This window comes from Pleurodeles waltl, chromosome 1_2 (genome assembly GCF_031143425.1).
Source record: "Pleurodeles waltl isolate 20211129_DDA chromosome 1_2, aPleWal1.hap1.20221129, whole genome shotgun sequence".
NCBI lineage: Eukaryota > Metazoa > Chordata > Amphibia > Caudata > Salamandridae > Pleurodeles > Pleurodeles waltl.
This window is the reverse complement of record NC_090437.1, coordinates 462,821,837-462,840,257: the sequence shown is the minus strand read 5'-3', so window position 1 is coordinate 462,840,257 and position 18,421 is coordinate 462,821,837. Positions and strand designations below refer to the sequence as shown.

Genomic DNA, 18,421 nt, shown 5'->3' with positions numbered 1-18,421 from the left:
GCCAGGCTGGAAGAAGAAAACCTTCTTTCCAAGTTGGATGAGCCTCTTGGATTCCCTATCCTGGGGAGTGGAAGGGAAGGCACCACAGGAAGTGGAGGCTTGGCCCACCAAGCTCTCCCGGGTATGTTGTTGGATGAGACAACTAGGGTCGTTTGGAGCTGCTCAATAGCAGCTGATTGTCCTATTCACAAAGGTCCCTGTGCTGAGTTTGGACCACGTCCCCAGAAGGGAATCTCTAAGGTCTTCATTGAAGGATAACATTGGCTCTGAAGTTGCAACCTCTAGCTGCAGCACCTCTGTCGGGAGAATAGTCATGACTGGCGCCGTGGGCTAGTCTAGGTCCAAGACCGCAGCTGCCCTACGCTCCACCATGGCATAAGATGCCCCCTCCTCAGTAGCCAAAGGTGAGAGCATGCCAGCATCTGAAGAAGTATCCATTCCACTGGCTTCCCCTAGATCCTCATACCAGTCTTGCTCCAATTGATATTCTAAAGGGTCCTAAGACCCCTCCCTCTTCTCACTTGTGCCTGTCTGTTCAAAATAAGCCTCAGGCACTGATCTGGGCCTACTCGGTGCTGTTGAAGTTGGAATCTGCGTCCTACGACATTGTTCCTGCTTATCCAGAATGAGGATGGGGCTACCACCACCAGTGGGTGGGACACGAAGGTGGCCCCTAGCAACGGCTCCAGGGAATCGTGCTCGAACATCGATGTTCCTGAGATGCCTCATCGGCCAACAGGCATGGCAAGGCTGAAGTCTGCTTGGACATCTTTTTGTGCCTCTTCCCTGAGTGCCCAGAGGACCTCAAATGGGACGGAAGAGGATTTGGGGCTCCTGGAGCTGTTCCGTGAACACCTCCTTGAGTGGGACCGTGACACCCGAGGAATTGTGCTAACCAAAGTCGACTGCCGGGATGCCATGAGCTTTAGGGACCGCTCCCTCAAAGCTTTCAGGGCCATGGCCTGGCAGTTGGAGCACGACTTCGAGTCATGGTCCCTGTCGAGGCACCAGAGACATACCTCTCATGGGGGTCCGTCACAGACATCGCGCAATGACAGGAACCGCAAAGCTTGAACACAGTCTTCCTCGAGCAGATACTCACACAGATGACAAAAGAGCTTCAATAAAATATTGAAAAAAGGCTTGCCAAAAAAAGGCAAAGGGTAGCTTGATCACAGACCTGCCTTTAACCAGCGTGGAAGGAAAAGAACTAACATACGCACTCTGAGATGGCATTTATATAGACGATCGTGACATCGCAAATGGCTCAAACTACATTGACGAAGCCACACGGAGCCAGACTATGCACGCGGAACCAAACGACACCACCTGACAGCATGCGCAGGGTATTGCTCAGCAAAAAGATTCTGGATTCGAAGCTGACACCAGGGAATTCACAGGTAAGGAATCTGCACTAGAAGTCTATCAGATTATACAAATTCAAGCCTTGGGAAGGATGATGGTTTTGGAAGGAAGTCGCATATTTTTGAATATATTTTTATAATTGACAAATGTCACGTTCAGTGCATTCTGCCAGCCAGTAAATCACAGAAAGGTACGTCCGACACTGATAGAAACTGTAGGATGAGTAGATATTCAAAACAATTTTTAGCAGGTTTCCATACCACCCAGGGGTGACACCGCCAACCAACAGACTGGTACCTTAAACTGGCATTTACGCTTTGCTTTCAAAATTGTCCAATTACTCTGTAGCCATTTCATTACCCACAGGAAACCAAAGTCCACTGAAAATCCATAAATGTCTGTTACTTCCATGCTCAGTAGAGACAAGGTAACAAGGATGTTGGTCAAGCCTCGGCGGAGATATGTTGTCGAGCAAGAAAACGGGAGGTCATTAGCATGTTGTGAAAAAGATTTGCTGAAAATTTCACAAACACATACAGCGCTTTCTTCGGGCCAACCAGTCACGACGAATTGGTCTGGATCAAATTAGATTCCTTCAGTTGTACAGAATTAGAAAATATGTAGTTTATACTTTCCACATATCTATTTGCTATCTCATCAAATTAACAATCATTCTGCCACAACTTAATTATCTTTGCTAAGATTACACAATTTATTGTTCTGACTACAACTAGGAAAACACGTATATGGCATTTCCAGGCCTCAAAAAGTCAACTTTTCCTTGTTTATCGTCATAGGATTTACTCAACAAAATATTGGGAAAATATAGCCACATCTCATTATATGCTCAAGCTGCAATGCAGGTTTTACACCAATACATAGAGCTGAATGTCCCGAAAAAACTGCTTATATACAGCACAAAGAATCCAAAATGGTACAGGTATTTGAACGACCCAAATGCAATTATTTTAACATAGCGCAGTCAGAATAGTGCATATAGCAGTGCAGTTTAAAGGTTAAACCATAAAGCAAGTTCCAATCACAATTAAATTCAATTAAACAGCCTAATTACATTTCTGTTGCGATGTCCGATGTCAAATAATGCAGTACCTGTCATGGAATATAATGAGCGTAGAAAAACGTTTTTATAATGAACTGGGCTTCACTAAATTGAGTTAGAACTTCACGGATCTGAGAAAACGTTTAGGTGAGTGGTGCGGTTAGATGGGCATTTGCTCAAATGCTTTACACTATTCGCCATACCTGTCCAGCTGTGCAATGGGACATTTCTTAGTGCTCAACTACCTTTGATCAGAGGGAGCTGAAGGAAACTGTAGACTGCCTGGATTTTTTATGTTGCATTAAAGGCTTTTACACGGTGTCAATAAAAAGGCCCTACAATATCTGAGGCACTATGAAACCGCTTACCATTCTCTTCGTTACCATTTACGTCCTCGAACATTAGCAACAGTGCTTCCGCGGCTGCCCTTTTCTTCTAACTCGCACACTTGGACACCAACCCTTTTTCCACACAAGTACAGTTGAGTCACGGTGACAATCAAAACCAACCTTCCACCTTTTAATACAGGATGCCATGAGAAAAACTTGGCATACCTCTTAAGAAATGTTGGCTTGAAAATTGTGTCGACATACGAAATGTTAAGCGAATGACATTTACTAATCTAGGGTCCAGAAAGCAATAAAAATAACGACATCAACCTTGAACCAAAAATCAGATTACACTAAAAAAGTTATTGAAGAAAGAAAACTATACATGAAACTGTACAAAAAGTGGTACAGGGTACGGGCCCACCTGGCACAGTGGTATGTTATCCTCATTTAATCCTGCACATTGTTTATTAACAGAGTAGATGCCTACTAATTTGTCCTGAGCGTCAGTTAAACACAGTTTAATGTGGCGCACAGATTAGCTGGCTCTTTGAGTGAGACTTCAGCACCTGTTTTTGAAAATGTACTGCTAAATTTGCGAAGCTGACATTTTTGGTCAAATGGTCATTTAGGAAAATCAGACTCTGCGAAAATAAGTACCCTTCAGCAGAGAGCAGGGAGTGGGCGACCTAACAATACTTGCTAGGGATAACCTTTGAAGTAAATAAATGAACCTGAGCTTAACTCTTTGGCAGCTTGTCACAAAGTAGCTAGACGTTACTTAAGAGGCACAGTGTCTAAGTATTTATGCAGAATCCAAGTGATAAAATGGAAACACCATAAGAAAAAGCCCAAGCCAGATTTATAAAAATATAGTTAATAAAAAATAAAATAAAACCTTAATGACAAAATCCGATTAGTGGAACCTGAGATATGCAATTTCAATGTTTGGAGTAGTGCCTAAAACCAACAAGCACTCCTCAGGACATATGGTTATGCTAAACTGGGGAAAGCCACAAGTTCAGGCTGATTGATGGAGCATAAGCCGGATACAGGAATAGGTTAGCCCTGCTAATAAAGTTACATTCTCGATGTCTGTGCAAAGAATTCCACTTGTGGTGAAGGAGGTCACGAGCAGCAGGCACAGTGATTCGGGTGCTTGTTGCAGAAACTAATGAATGATTAATTTTACGAAGAGCACTGTCACTCTCAGAGGAACATCTCATCGCTACAGAAACAGACATATGGCCTCGAGACAACATGGAGTTCCACCAGATGAAAATTACAAGATCAATGAATAGCAGAGAGCATCTAACATTCCAAAGACCCAGGTTTTAAGTTGTGTTCTAAAGATCTCTTCAGAATTTTGAAATCCCAAGTCAGAGGGGATGTTATTCCACACCTTTGTACCCAGGACTGTAAAAGATTTACCTCCCTTTGTTTCAAGTCTAAAAGTAGGAATCTTAATTAGCCTGGCCGAGGAGAACCTCAGCAAGTAGGGAGTAGTGTAATGAGTGACTCTCACAGCTAAATATTTTGGTCCCAGATCTCTGTAGGCGCTGAACATTAGAGAAAAGATTTTAAACAAAATCCTTTTATGGCCAGGGGAGCCAATACAATGCTCTCAGGTCGGCTGACGAGCAGCGGCAGGTTCAGGCCTATTCAGGCTGCAGAATGTTGAACAATCTGTAGTTTGTGAGTGGTTTGCTTGGATGAACCTGTGTACAGACTATTATAATAGTCTAATCTCAATGTTATCTGGGCCACCGCAACTTTTTCTAGCCTCAAGAGGAACAATATCAAAAAAAAATTCCAAGGATTGGATGAGGCAAAAACAAGCTGGTACTTGTTTTAGCCTCATCAAATCCTTGAATTTTTTTTTGATATTGTTCCTCTTGAGGCTAGTATAAGTTGCTTGTAGCATAAAGGACAGTGTCAAATTTAACTCAGATTCCCGCAACCTGAACAGCAGGCGGAGGAGTAGGTGTGGAGGTAGGCCACCATAGCGGGGGTTGAAGATATTGGACCTTTCAAAGAGGATGACTTCTGTTTTATCGATGTTGCACTTAAGATGGTTGGCTTTCATCCAACAAATGATCTCAGTCAAGCAATATTTGAAATTGAGCTCAGGATCCAGGGCGTCTTTGTCCAAAGACATCAGTTCTGAATAACTCACCTAGTAAGTAACCTCAATGCCGAAGGAGGATATCAATGTAATCAGGGGGGCTATGTATATATAAAATAGTGCAGGGTTACGTTAGGAACCTTGAGGCACTCCTAAATTAATTGCCTTTTCAGGAGAGAGGAAGGAGCCTAACATCACCCTTCTATCAGACTGCACTGCAGTATTGCTGCCGCCATCTGTGTTGGGCCTGGCCTTTAGATCCAGCTCTTTCAAACTCAGCTCTTGAGCAAAGATTAATTTATTTTCCTTCATGGCATGTTTGTATTTTTCTTCCTCCCATCTTATCTTAGCCAGCTACAGATCTCTCATGTTGGAATCTGAGCTTTTCAGTATCTAGTTGATGCCTCTGGTATTCCCGTCCGTCCTCCAGTTCCTCCTGGTCAGGCCTTTGGAATAAAGACTGCTGCCTGCCCTGGAGGCCATCCCCTCACACAAGTTCTGGTTATCCACGAAATTATCCTGTAAGCTTTGAACCTCCTCATTCACAACAATTTTCTACTCTGCTGTGTTCTCCTCAGCCTCCTTTGCAGTTTCTCCTTTCAGGTGGTGCTTTTGATTGGACACAGGAACTCCTTACAAAACCACTTGTGCTGATAGGTCTCCAACCTCTCCATCTCAAACACGACATTTGTAGCAACTACTGATGGCTACTCAGACAGCCATGCTTGTGGATAAGAATCAACAAAGGTGCAAAGTTTCAGAAGGCAAGGAAAATCCAAAAAGGAAAAGCTAAGCAAAAATCCAAAAGAAAAACAGTACGTGGCTGCGTAATGGTCTGCAATAAGACAGTAATGTACACCAATCACTGCATGTCAATTACAAATACAAGTCCTATTGTCTCCACTGATCGGCAATGTTAGAAATAGGGTCTCTAGTGTACACACTATCCAAGTAGGGACCATCACTAGTCAGGGTGAGGGAGATATACAGGTCAGATAACACCTTATCACACCCCCCCGGTAGTTTGGCACAAGCGGTCAGGCTGAACTCAGAGGCAATATGTAAAGTATTCGCCTAAAAACATACAGCAGCAAAGTGAAAACACCAGAAAAGGACACCATTTAAGAAAAATAGCCAATATTTATGTTAATCAAAAACCAAAACAACAAAAATCCAACATACATAAGTAGGGATATCAATTTTTGAAGTACAAAGTCTTAAACCAAAAGAATCAATGTATATGTTTTAGCACAAAGTACCGGGTATGCGCCAAAAATATAGCTGAAGCGGTGAGCGTGTCAGAAAAGCAAGCAATGCGTCAGTTCCTTACTTGCAAGTGAGGCCGTGAGTGGATTCTTTCCTCGCATGGAAGGGATACATTGATTTCCAGACTGGTAGCCTTGGGTCTGTGTGGCGATGAAGATTTTGACAAGGGATGATGTACGGAAAATCCAGACACATGGCAACCGTGAAGTTGCGCTGAGCTGGTGATGCATCGATTTCTGCAATCAAGAGGCAGTTGCTTTGTCGATTTTCACTCAGGTTCTGCCAGCTTCTCCTTCCAGAAGCTGAGGGACTGAATGAGGCATCGGTTGGCAAGTCAAGGGGTCTGAGCAAGAGAGCCCAGGTATTGGCAGGTGACGTTTTTGATGTCACAGACTTCTTAACAGGAGGCACGCTTAGTCCAAGCCCTTGCACAAACTCCACAAGCAGGATACAGAGCAAGGTCCAGTTTTTGTTCTAACTAAGGCAGAAGCAACAACTGCAGGCCAACCCAGCAAAGCGCACACAGCAACAGGGCAGAATACTCCTCATAGCTCTTCTACTTGGCAGAGGTTCCTCTTGATCCAGAAGTGTTCTAAAGTTATGGGGTCAGCAGCTCAATAATTATACTTATTTCTGCCCTTGAAGTAGGCAAACTTCAAAGCAAAGTCTTTGTAGTACATGATACTGCCTCCTCCTTGCCCTGGCCCAGCTACATACTAGGGGGTTGGGACTAATGTGTAAGGTCAGGCACAGCTCTTTCAGGCGTAGGTGTCAGCTCCTCCCTCCCACTCTAGTCTAGTCTAGGAAGACCCATTATGATAAGCAGGAAACACCTCTGCTCCCTTTGTGTCACCTTCTAGAGTAAATTCACAACCAGCCCAACTGTCCGTCTGACCCAGACATGGATTTAGCACAGAATGGCTAAGCAATAAACACCCACTTTCTAGAAGTGGCATTTTCAAACTTGCAATCTAAAAACCAACTTTACCAAAACATATTTCTAAATTTTGAGTTCAGAGACCCTAAACTCCAATTCTCTATCTGCTCCCAATGGGAAACTGCAGTTAAAATATTTAAAGGCACTCCCTATGATAACCTATAGGAGAGATAGGCCTTGCAATAGTGAAAAATGAATTTGGAAGTATTTCACTACCAGAACATGTAAATCACAACAGTACATGTTCTGCCTTTTACATACAATGCACCCTGCACATGGGACTGCATTGGACCTACCTTAGGGGTGACATTTAACAAAAGGGAAGGTTTAGGCATGGCAAGTGGACGCACTTGCCAGGTCAAACTGGCAGTTTAGAACTGCACACAGACACTGCAGTAGCAGGTCTCAGACATGTTTACAGGGCTACTCTTGGGTGGCACAATCAATGCTGCAGGCCCACTAGTAGCATCTGATTTACAAGCCCTGGGCACATATGGTGCATTATACTAGGGACTTACTAGTAAATTAAATATGACAATCACAGATAACCAATCATAATTAATTTACACAGGGATCACATGCACTTTAGCACTGGTCAGCAGTGGTAAAGTGCCCACAGCACCAAAACCAGCAAAAACGTAATCTAGCACAGTAAAAAATACAAGAAGCAGAGGCAAAAAAGACAGGGGAAACCACACCCACGATGACAGGTCTAACAGCCACCATAACAGGGAGTCGAAGATACTTTGGCTCCCAGAAACCATGACTTGCTTTTTCTCTGTGTTGCTCTTGAGATGGTTGGCTTTCATCCAACAAATGATCCCAGTCAAGCTATTTTTTTTAAATTGAGTTCCAAACCCAGGGATAGGAAATAACAATAAGCCGAAGGAGGGTATCAATCTAATCAGAGTGGCCATGTATAAATTAAATAGTGCAGGGCTAAGTGAGGAGCCTAGCAGCACTCAACTTAACTGCTTTTTCAGGAGAGAGTAAGGAGCCCAATATCACTGTTCCCTCCAACTGGATAAAAAAAAAATTGATCCATGCCCAGACTTGGTGGGAAATCCCACTATCAGTGACAAGTTGCAATAGAATATTGTGTGAAATAGTGTCAAATGCTGAAGATAGATCTAATAAGATCAGAACTGCATTCGCCCGCATCTAGAGTGATTTCGAGTGTATCTGAGACCTCTAGCAGTGCTGTTTCAGTTGAGTATTTTGGACGAAAGGCAGATTATCTAGGATGCTAGTCTCTTCCAGAAATGCCACTGATTGAGCGTTTACTAGCTTTTCAATAATTTTGCTTAAAGCCTGAAGTAGAGAAGGGGCCGCAGATTAGATAGTGTCACGTCAGTTTATTCTGTAACGGTTTCACTACTGCTATTTTCCAACCATAAGGAACCTTGTCAGATGCCAAGGTATTCAAAATGTCATTATTTAACAACAATCAACGTTATGCAGAATGTGGAGGAGGACATGGATCATGATGGGATCGTGATTTGCAAGCTAGAATTGCTTAGGAAGATTGAACAAATGAGATTTCTTGAAAAATGAGGGTCCTAAAAAGCGGATATTACTTGTAGGGTGGGGGATGGGGTGGGTGGAGATTAAAATCCCCTAGAAGGGTGAACTTTTGCAGCTCAATACAGAAGGGGTAATGGCATCGCTCAAGGAGGTTAAGAAGTAGGCCCCATGCCTGAGGGATGATAAACTATACCACCGGCAAACAATGCTGAGGTATTGATTTTGATACAGAAGGCCAGACGCTCTCCACCTTCGAGGGTGTCAAACTCAAATATCTGACATTGAAACACATCCCAAATGATGATAGCAAGGCCTCCCCCCTCTACGCTCAAGTCTGTCCTGCCTAATAATGGTATATCCTGGTGGTAAAACCTGAATAATATCAGAATTGCACCAGTCCTTAAGCTATGACTCTGTGATAATTCAGAAGTCCAACTTGAGCTAATTAATCAGGTCGAATATTTATTGTGTGTGTTTAGTAACAATGTGCGTTTATGAAGCCTCCTAAGAGAAATGGTGTCATTTGGACAAATGGAGGATGTTCCTAACACTATTCTGCACTTTATCCAAGACAACAGTCCCTCGATTAAGTAAGGGGAAAACACTGATTCACAGTGCTTACCAGCCACATTCAGAGTCTTAATAATGTCTAGTGTCATAACCATGCTTTGATTACCAACAAGCAGCATGGCGGCGCTGGTCGCGTCACAGGCAGGCTTGCCTGAGGCATGCCAGGAGCATGTCCATTAAATGAGGTATCATGCAGAAAAGGTAGAGTTCCAACCTGACAAAGATGGCCGCTCAACTAATGGACTCTAGGAAGTGGAGTTAAAGTTAAAAGTCAAAGTGCTTTGGGAGTTAAAAATTTCAGATCAGATAAAAGCTTATAAAAATCGGGCAGAGAAGCATTCAGGCTTCACCAACTTCAGACAGTATTGCACACAAATATCCCTTGGATATTACCACAAGTTCAGGCTCCCCCATCTTTAAAATGCAAAACTGAGAACAAGTCATGCAGCCAGTGCTACAGCAGGCCTTGCGTGGCAGATGGTCAACGCTTGAGATTCACTTGGGCAGTCACTGCTGTAATGCAAAGTGTCTCTCTCATCACTGGATGTCGCTGTAGCACTAGGAGTTAGGTTCACCGGAGCTTCGAGTCAGCAATTGTTACAGGAGGCAAAGTCTTAATGCAAACAGGACTGTTTGCGAAGACTCAAAACTTCAGGATTTCTCCTTTCCTTGAAGAGGTGTGCTCTTGGATGTCAGCCAAGGATTCCGACCCAAGCAGGCCTAGTTGCAGCAAGCCAGCTGCCCAGTTGCAGGGAAGCATCTGGAGCTTGTTGTGTCCCTGTAGCTCAGATCAGGAGGTACACTGACTGACCCTTAGTCACTTAGGCAGACTGGGATTAAGGGAGCAGTTCCAATTTTCTCAGAGATCAGGGCAGTCCTCAGGAGATAGGACAGACCTCAGTCCTGTAACTCAAGACAATGGCAGAAGGCACAAATGTTCAAGACAAGAAAATGCCAAATTTCTATAAGTGGCATTTTCAGGATTGACACTTGAAAAATCACACTTTAGTATTAAAGAGGTTTTAAAATTACAATTCATTTCACCGTAAACACCATATCTCTATCTGCTCCCAGTCAAAAGTTATCACTTACTGAACATAAACAAGTAACTCAGTGATAGTCAATGGGAGAGAAAGGCCTAACAGTGAAAAATGACTTTAGGAGTTTTTTTATTGCCAGGACATGTAAAACTTAAATCCATGTGCCCTACTTTTTTTTTTTTTTTTTTAAATACAGTGCACGTTGACCTTTGAGCCTTTAGGGCCTTCCTTAGTTGTGATTACATGTAGCAAAAATGAAGGCCTGACTAAAGGTCTATTTTGCCAGGTCAAGACAGTAGTTAAGAACTGAACTAAAGGTTGCAGTGGCAGGCCTGAGACGTGTTTTAAAAAGCTACTTTAATGGGTGGCAAGATTAGTGCTGCAGGCCCACCAGTTGCATTTAATTGCAAGCCCTAGGTACAAGTAGCACAATCTACTAGTGGCTTACAAGTAAATTAAATGTGCCAATTAGGTGTAAGCCATTTTACCCTGTTTTAAGAAGGGAGCACAAGCACTTTGGCACTGGTTAGCAGTGGTGAAGTGCTGAAAGCCATAATGCAACCAAAAACTGGTTCAGCAACAGGAGGCAAAAATCTGGGGGATGCCCTGCAAAAAGGGCCGGGTCTAACACTTGGGATTCAAACCATCAGCCCATTGTCGTAAGCCAAATAAGCAAGGGGGATTAATACATTACTGTCAATCTTCCACCGGCAAACTTGTCAAAAAACAGTTGTGGCATGAGAAAAAACTACTCCCCCCAACCATCATTTCCTAAACCACCTGGCAGACTTCAGTCAAATCCTGGTCAATTAATAGATGTACAGTCACCAGGGTGGGGTAGTTAATCTCCACTCAATGGTCTTGACTGAAGGTTGGTGCTGCAGGTGGTAAAGGCATCCTTTTCAGTCCTTATCTGAATAGGTGGTTTCACTGAGGTGTATGACTGGCAGCATGCTGGCACCATCCCAAAGTTCACCTCCATTCTAAGGCTTGCTTCTGTTAACTGTTCCTCACAAAATCCAATGTGCAGCCTAGGGTGCAGGGTTTTCCAGGTGTCACCACTTTTAGAAATACACACATGGATAGGGATTTCATAGTTTTGGAGGGCAGAGCCTCGCATTAAGACTCCTTGGGAGTAGGCAAACAATTCCCCCATTACTGTGGTATGGGGTACCTTTCTTCCCACTATAGTTTAATTCACAGTAAAAGCACTTTGAAGTTTCAGGTCTGAAGGGGAAAATATAGCAAAGCAAGGCTTCTGGAGTTGCATAGCTTCAATCATGTCTATTCCATCTTTCATTTTCTGCCTACTTGTTTCCATTCCCTCTAGCACTGGTGTCCAGGAAGCTAGCTGACAGGGAGTTACCTTGGTTTGAATAGGATGAGGAGGTACTGAGACAGAGCTCCTCAGACAGACTGAAGCAACTCCCCAGGCTCAGAGGAAGACACTTCTTCAGATGACAGGACTACCGGGGAGTAAGGACATAGGAAGGCACACATATAGACAGGGTTGCAAGTGAAAAGATAATCAACACTGGAAAAAAGTCACTCTCCTGTTGGGTAAATGAATGAATGTTAACAGGCAATATTCTTCACTTCTTTGCCACAGCAGCAGACAGTTTGAGACATGGGTTGCAGATTGAAAGGTCCCACATAATCTGACTTATAGAATGGTGTTGCAGAGAACACACGCAGTGTGTTATATTTGAGCCAATATTTTCCAGACATGCAGAGTGCTAGAGACTCAAGCCTAAATAGGTTTCTGCACATTGTTACCTTTTGGCTTTTTAAAGGAGAGGTGGAGTGCTGTACACAAACCAATATCAACTCTGGTATTACAAGAACAGTTTCAAGAAAAGTTTATACGACACGCAAAAACAAAAAATACTAAGCTTCAGTGTCTGAGCCAAAAACAAACAAAAAAAAACAGTAATATACTGCATCTAAATTAATATACAGGCCAGAACCACATTTGATCTAAAACTATTACACAACTTAATAGCAATGACCAAGCTGTCTAGCCTGCACCCATGATTTCTGGGAAACTAGGACAGTGAGTAGACATACCATAGAAAATTTGAGGCACTGTAGCATTCAATCTGGCAGATATGTCCCATTAATTGAACTGTTTAAACTATATTAAACAAGGCACATAGAAAACCTGAGGGTTTGTAAAAACTAACACTAGTAACATTGTAACGAAACAAAAAACATGCCAGAATATGTGGTACCTTCTAGAACTGTGGTTCTTAACTACCTCAATAGAATTTAGAAAAGCTCCAACTTTCTCATTAAAATTAAGATTCATTAAATCAAATTTCATAATTTGTGTATTTGATGAATGCCAGCAGTTCAGATAATTTGAAATGCTAAGTCCAGAGCCTCAGTCTTCCACTAATGACTCAGCAGAGTCCCTGGATTCCAATAACGATTGAGTAAGGGTCTTTGGGTTCCATTAAAGATTAAGTGAAGTCTCTGTAGAACTCAAAAGGTTAAGAACCACTGTACTAGAATATTTACAGTTGAAAGAATTTCATTTTATCTAGACATTGAAACTTAATATGCAGCTATCTGGACACAACATGATAGTGGCATTCACAACTCATTCAATCGCTTCTTTAGAATGCTTAGGCCTATTTAGTACACTATTCTGTCAATTTCTGCCTATGCCTACTGATAAAAATTCCACTGTAAAATTACATATACTGATGTACATATCAAAGCCACTGATAACAGTCTACAGGAAGATTTGTTGTTTCTAGGAGGCATATAAAGATATCAACTGAGAAAGAGAAATAAACTGAGGAACAGATGCCTACTCACCAGTAACTTGGTCCACTAGTATTCGTGAAGTAATAATGCGCCCGTACTGGGAAAAGAGCTGCTCCAGCTCCTTCTGGGTCATTGTTTTTGGTAGGCCGCTGACGTACAAATTTGCATCACGGATGGAAGCAGAGCTTGGTCGTGCATAGGATACCTGAAATGATTGACAGAACTATAGGAATGCACTTAAATATTACAGTAATGAGTTTGAAAAAAACGGTAGACTACGTACAAGTTACTCTTTGACCAATGCCTAATCTCTATCCTTGCCTTAACTTGAACTTTATTTGATCAAGTTCTAATGAGGGGAAAGATTACAAGAACCTGCATTAGTTGTGAAAGAAGTCAGATTTACTCATGCCAGTGCCTATCCCAATCACGTTTAAAGCCTGAATCACCTTTGCATTATCAGTTACATTTTTTCACGTAACCTGACTAAGCACGTTTAGAGTAGGATGATTGTGGGTTGCTTAATGCAAGGCAGATGTACGAGAACTGCAAAAATGCAATACTTACCGGTTACCACTAACGCCAATTCTCCAGCAGAGCTAGCATGCTTGAATCATTCTCCATTGTCAGGCTAGGAAGCCCCAATACTTTAAACTATTAATACAGTGGTAAAATAGCCATAGGCCCAACATAACTTCTGTAGCATTTCCATCTCATTTGTAAACAATCCAAACTTCAGCCAATGCGGTTGAAGTGCTGAGCTCACTACACCACATAAAGGCCATCTTTGCTCTAGAATTGGAGCTTTCATAGATTCACATGCTTGAATCAGACAAGCAAGTAGTATATCTAATTTCAAAACAGACTAGGCCCACTTAAGTCAGCTGCTGCTTTGAAGTCCAAGTAGTAGTGCTTCATGAATGTGTGGCTACTTTTCCAAAGCTGCTAGGCAGGAATCAGAGAACAGTACTGCCACCTGTCACAGACATGCTCCTCACAGAATGTGCCTTCATCTGGTCTCGAAGAGGACACTATGTCAAACTGATGCAACCCTGAGGAGCCAACAGACAACCTGCTTAGATGGCAGCCCCTGCACTCAAGTGACTGTGTATTTCCTTTTTAAAAGGAATTTGTTCAATGTACATGCGCACATCCAGCAATGTAAGGGTCTCTCAGGATGTGTAGATGGGCTTGTAAAGGATGAACCAAGTTTGTGCAAATCGAAAAAAAAAAAAAAATCAGTATTTTCGCATGAAATTAGGATTGGTGAACAAGGTGACTTTTTCCTTGGTGAAATGCAAATATGGTTCTGTTGTGTCACTCCCTTTAAGTGCATGAAAGCCAGCAGTGCTGACTTCAACGAAAATTCAGAGCCATTCAATGGTTTTGGCTTATAGGTTGGGAGCATTAACTGCAGATTACCACGTTGAGTTCTCAAGACAATGAAGGGAAAGATCTTTCATGCAATGCTTAGTGGCCATCTGAGAAAAAGGTGAAGCAACGATCATGTTAAATCTGAATTCCCCTTCACTAGGAAGAATCTGGAGTAGCAGCAGAGGTTTCTTTGGATTTTCAGCACCTTTGCAATAACTCCTTTCAGAAGAATGATTTCCAGCTGACATTCCACCCTAGGCGGATGATCTGATTTTTTTTTTTTTTTTTTAACACAGTCTGGGATGTGTCTGGGATAAACAGTCTAGATAACCCAGCAGTCTGTGATAACCTTAGCCCATTTAGGTACAAAGCAGAAGATTGTCCACATCACAGCCTATGTGAAAATAATTGGGGAAGAGAGCAAGGGGAAGTCTGGCATGGCTGGTATGACCCTAGGAGCACATTTCTATCACATCCCTCATTCCTGTTGATCTGTGACAGCTCTGGCAGGTTTGGCCTCTGTCTGTGGAACCAAGGTTGTAACCAGACTGACTAGAGGATCAAACAGACATCCATACTCTCCTTACTGATTATAGATTCTTCTATATGCCTTCAAGCACCTGGACCGGCAAAAAGAACATTGAAAGACCCCATGTGTATTGTAAAGCAAACAGAAAGAGCAGTAGGTCTCTAGATGCTCCACAGCACATCATTAACAACATGTATGCCAAATAAAGTGTCTGTCGAAGGTCATGTGAAGTCTCTTGCCTTAGTACTCCAAGAGAAAAGGTGATCTAAGCCATTCTGGTTCCTGAGCACTGAGGCATCAGCTATATGGCACCGGCATTGATAATGCCTGGTCCAGCATTAATAAATCAGGCCTTAGGCCTTTCCCAGGCTTTAACTTCTTCCCTGATCTCTGGTATGAAATCTAGCAGGGGTTAAATACATCACATTTGACATGCATTTTGTCCAAGGATGGCCATGCGTTTGTCGCTTTTACTGAAGATGCCACAACAGAACTAATTCTGCACCCCACGATGTCAATACACCGCTTTCTGAGCGAGTGGATTAGGTGTTATTTTTGAAGCATGTTGGACTTTTTTGCTTATGCAGGGTCATCCCGAACCTTTTTGCCTCCTGCCTCCTATTTTTTCTGACCTGTTGCTGTTGGTTTTTGAACTCTGAGCACTTTACCAGTGCTAACCACATGCTCTCTGTGTAAACTGTAATGTTGATTGGTTTATCCATGATTGGCATATTTGTTTTACTAGTAGGTCCCTAGTAAAGTGCACTAAAGGTGCCCAGGTCCTGTAAATCAAATGCTACTAGTGGGCCTGCAGCACTGGTTGTGCCACTCACAAAAGTAGCTCTGTAATCATGTCTCGGACCAGCCACTGCAGTGTCTGTGTGGGCAGTTTTAACTATAAATTCGACTTGGCAGGTGTACCCACTTGACAGGCCTAAACCTTCCCTTTTCATATATGTCATACACCCCTAAGGTAGGCCCTAGGTAGCCCCAAGGGCAGGGTGCAGTGTATGGTTAAGGTAGGACACTAATGTGTTTTATATGTCCTGACGGTGAAATATTGCTAAATTCGTTTTTCACTGTTGAAAGGCCTGTCCCTCTCATAGGTAAACATGGGGGCTACCTTTAAATCTGATTAGAGTGTAGGGTCCCTTTGGGAGCGGATGGACATGTAGTGTTTGGGGTCTCTGCGCTCACAATTTAAAAATACATCTTTTAATAAAGTTGATTTTAAGATTGTGCATTTGAAAATGCCACTTTTAGAAAGTAAGCATTTTGTTGCTTATACCATTTCTGTGACTCTGCCTGTTTGTGGATTCCCTATCTGGGTCAGTTGGGCTGGTTGCACCTCACACTAGACAGTGAGGCAAAGGGAGCTGGGGTGTAGCCTGCATATCATGATGAGCCATCTGTGCTAGGATAGAGGGGAGGAGTGGTCACTCACACCTGAAATGGCTGTGCCTGCCTTCACACAATGCAGTCTCCAACCCCCTGGTGAGTGTCACATTCAAGAGAGACTTTACTTTGAAGTAGGCCTACTTCAGAGGAGAAATTGGGTATAACAAGGGCACCCAAACCCAAACAAGAGGAACTTCTGCCTGGAGAAGAGCTGAAGAGCTGAGAAAGAAGAGCGGCCCTGCCTGTGACTGTGCTTTGTGGAGCTATCCTGCAGTTGCTGCTTCTGCCAGAGTAAGAGGGCTAAGACCGGACTTTGTGTGCCTTCCATCTTGAGAAGAACTCTCCAAGGGCTTGATTTAGAGCTTGCCTCCTGTTATTGAAGTCTTGGGGACAGCAAAGCCTTCTCTCTGCCAGCAACTGGAGTGTCTGGAGAGACTCCTACTCTGCCCTGTGGTGCCCATCCAGTTCCTGGGACCCTGAAAGGAGAAGCTGGCAGCCTAAGAGGAGGAAATCCACGCACAGAGCACCGTGCGAGGAAAAGATCGACACGACTCCGATCTGCGGCTGAAGAAACGACGCGCGGCCGGCTTCGTGGCTGAAAATCAACACTCGCCGTAAACGCGACCGAAGAATCTGCGCACGGAGCTGGAGAAAACGCGCAGCATTGCTGACGGAGACTCAGATCGAAAGCCGCGCTACATGTTTTTTTTAATCATCATGCAGCTGGATTTCCGAGGCAAGTACCGCTGGGCGTGTAAAAACGCAAGGCCTGCCCGGACCCGAGAGTGCTGACCAGATCGACACATCGCTCTCCTGCACCCCGAGCTGCCGAAAGAAGAAAACGCAAGGTCCCGCTCGTGAGTGGAATCAGCGCATCGCAAGACCTTTTTGACGCACACTCGCTCGGGCGCCTAAGGTACATTTTCAAGCTAACAGTGTTAGTGTGCATTTTAACCTACATAAAGACTTTTTGCTCTTTAATTGATAACTTTACTTGTGGATTGTCGTCATTTTGGACTGGATTTGTTTAGATAAATATTTTCTATTTTTCTAAACCTGTATTGTGTCATTTTGTAGTGTTTTCATTAAGTTAATGTGTGTGTTGGTACAAATACTTTACACCTAGCACTGTGAAGTTAAGCCTACTGCTCTGCCAAGCTACCAATGGGGTAAGCAGGGGTTAGCTGAGGGAGATACTCTTTTAGCCTCACTAGAGTGAAGGTCCTTGCTTGATTAGGGGGTAACCTGATTGTCAACCAAAGACCCCATTTCTAACAGAGCATCAATGAGACACTGCCACTAGGGAATCCAGTTTAGAGTGACTGGTTAAGCTTGCTGTTGAGGAGTCACGTGCTGCATCTTTGTCAAGACGTGATACCGCTGCTTGTACTGTTGCAGCCGTAGTTAATAGTAACCCCTCTTTTCATGTATGATGCAGAATGGGGATGATTATGCAGTCCTCTTGGGCTGCTCTTTTAAGTCATTTTTAAGCAGCTTTTTTTTTCAGCAAAGAATGCAACAAGGCAATGTCTCAATCTGGTTATGGAAATGCTGATCTTTTTAGGTACAACGGAATCCCTCCATTCCTTCATGTTTTGGTGATCGTCCTTACTCTTGAATGGCTCATTCTCCAAGGTCTTACCTTTTGCGTCCTCTGGGTCAGTGCATTGACTGCCACAGAGTGGTTATTCCTTTTCCAGGTCCAGAGGAGTTGGGGGCACATGATGTGGCACCAAGGTGGAGCAGGTAGTAAACTAGGTATCTAGTAGTCATGGTAAAGTTGACACTGGAGGATGCTGCAGAGAAGGCATGAGAGGCAGCCTCTGTTAAGCTTAATGATAACTGAGGGGCTAGCCTCATGAACGTCTATCAGTGGTTCTGGGGAGTTGATGAAAGTGACTGGCGTCTGCATCATAGGTGGTCCCCTATATCTGGGAATAAAGGAGCAGTCTAATTCCAGTCTGCATTTCTCAGAAGAAAGACCACAGGAAGCACCGTAATACGTTTTCAGGGAGTGATCGTTTGTCTGTCTTCACCAATGTAACCTCTCATACCCCCTTCCTCACACTACTACATAGGAACCAACAAGCTGAGTTGGACTTTTAGCTTGCTGTGGCTTGCACCAGATTGCT

The 18,421-nt window shown here is 43.3% G+C and overlaps 1 protein-coding gene across 5 annotated transcripts in view; it reads right to left on the bottom strand.

Annotated features, from left to right (window-relative positions):
• ELAVL2 (ELAV like RNA binding protein 2) overlaps positions 1-18,421 on the bottom strand; it is a 558,847-nt gene that overhangs the window by 180,702 nt on the left and 359,724 nt on the right. For all 5 annotated transcript variants that reach the window (XM_069240845.1, XM_069240835.1, XM_069240864.1 and 2 more), the window contains exon 6: positions 13,040-13,193. In XM_069240845.1, coding sequence (XP_069096946.1) covers positions 13,040-13,193 — 154 coding nt within the window. The remainder of the gene's footprint in view (positions 1-13,039; positions 13,194-18,421) is intronic.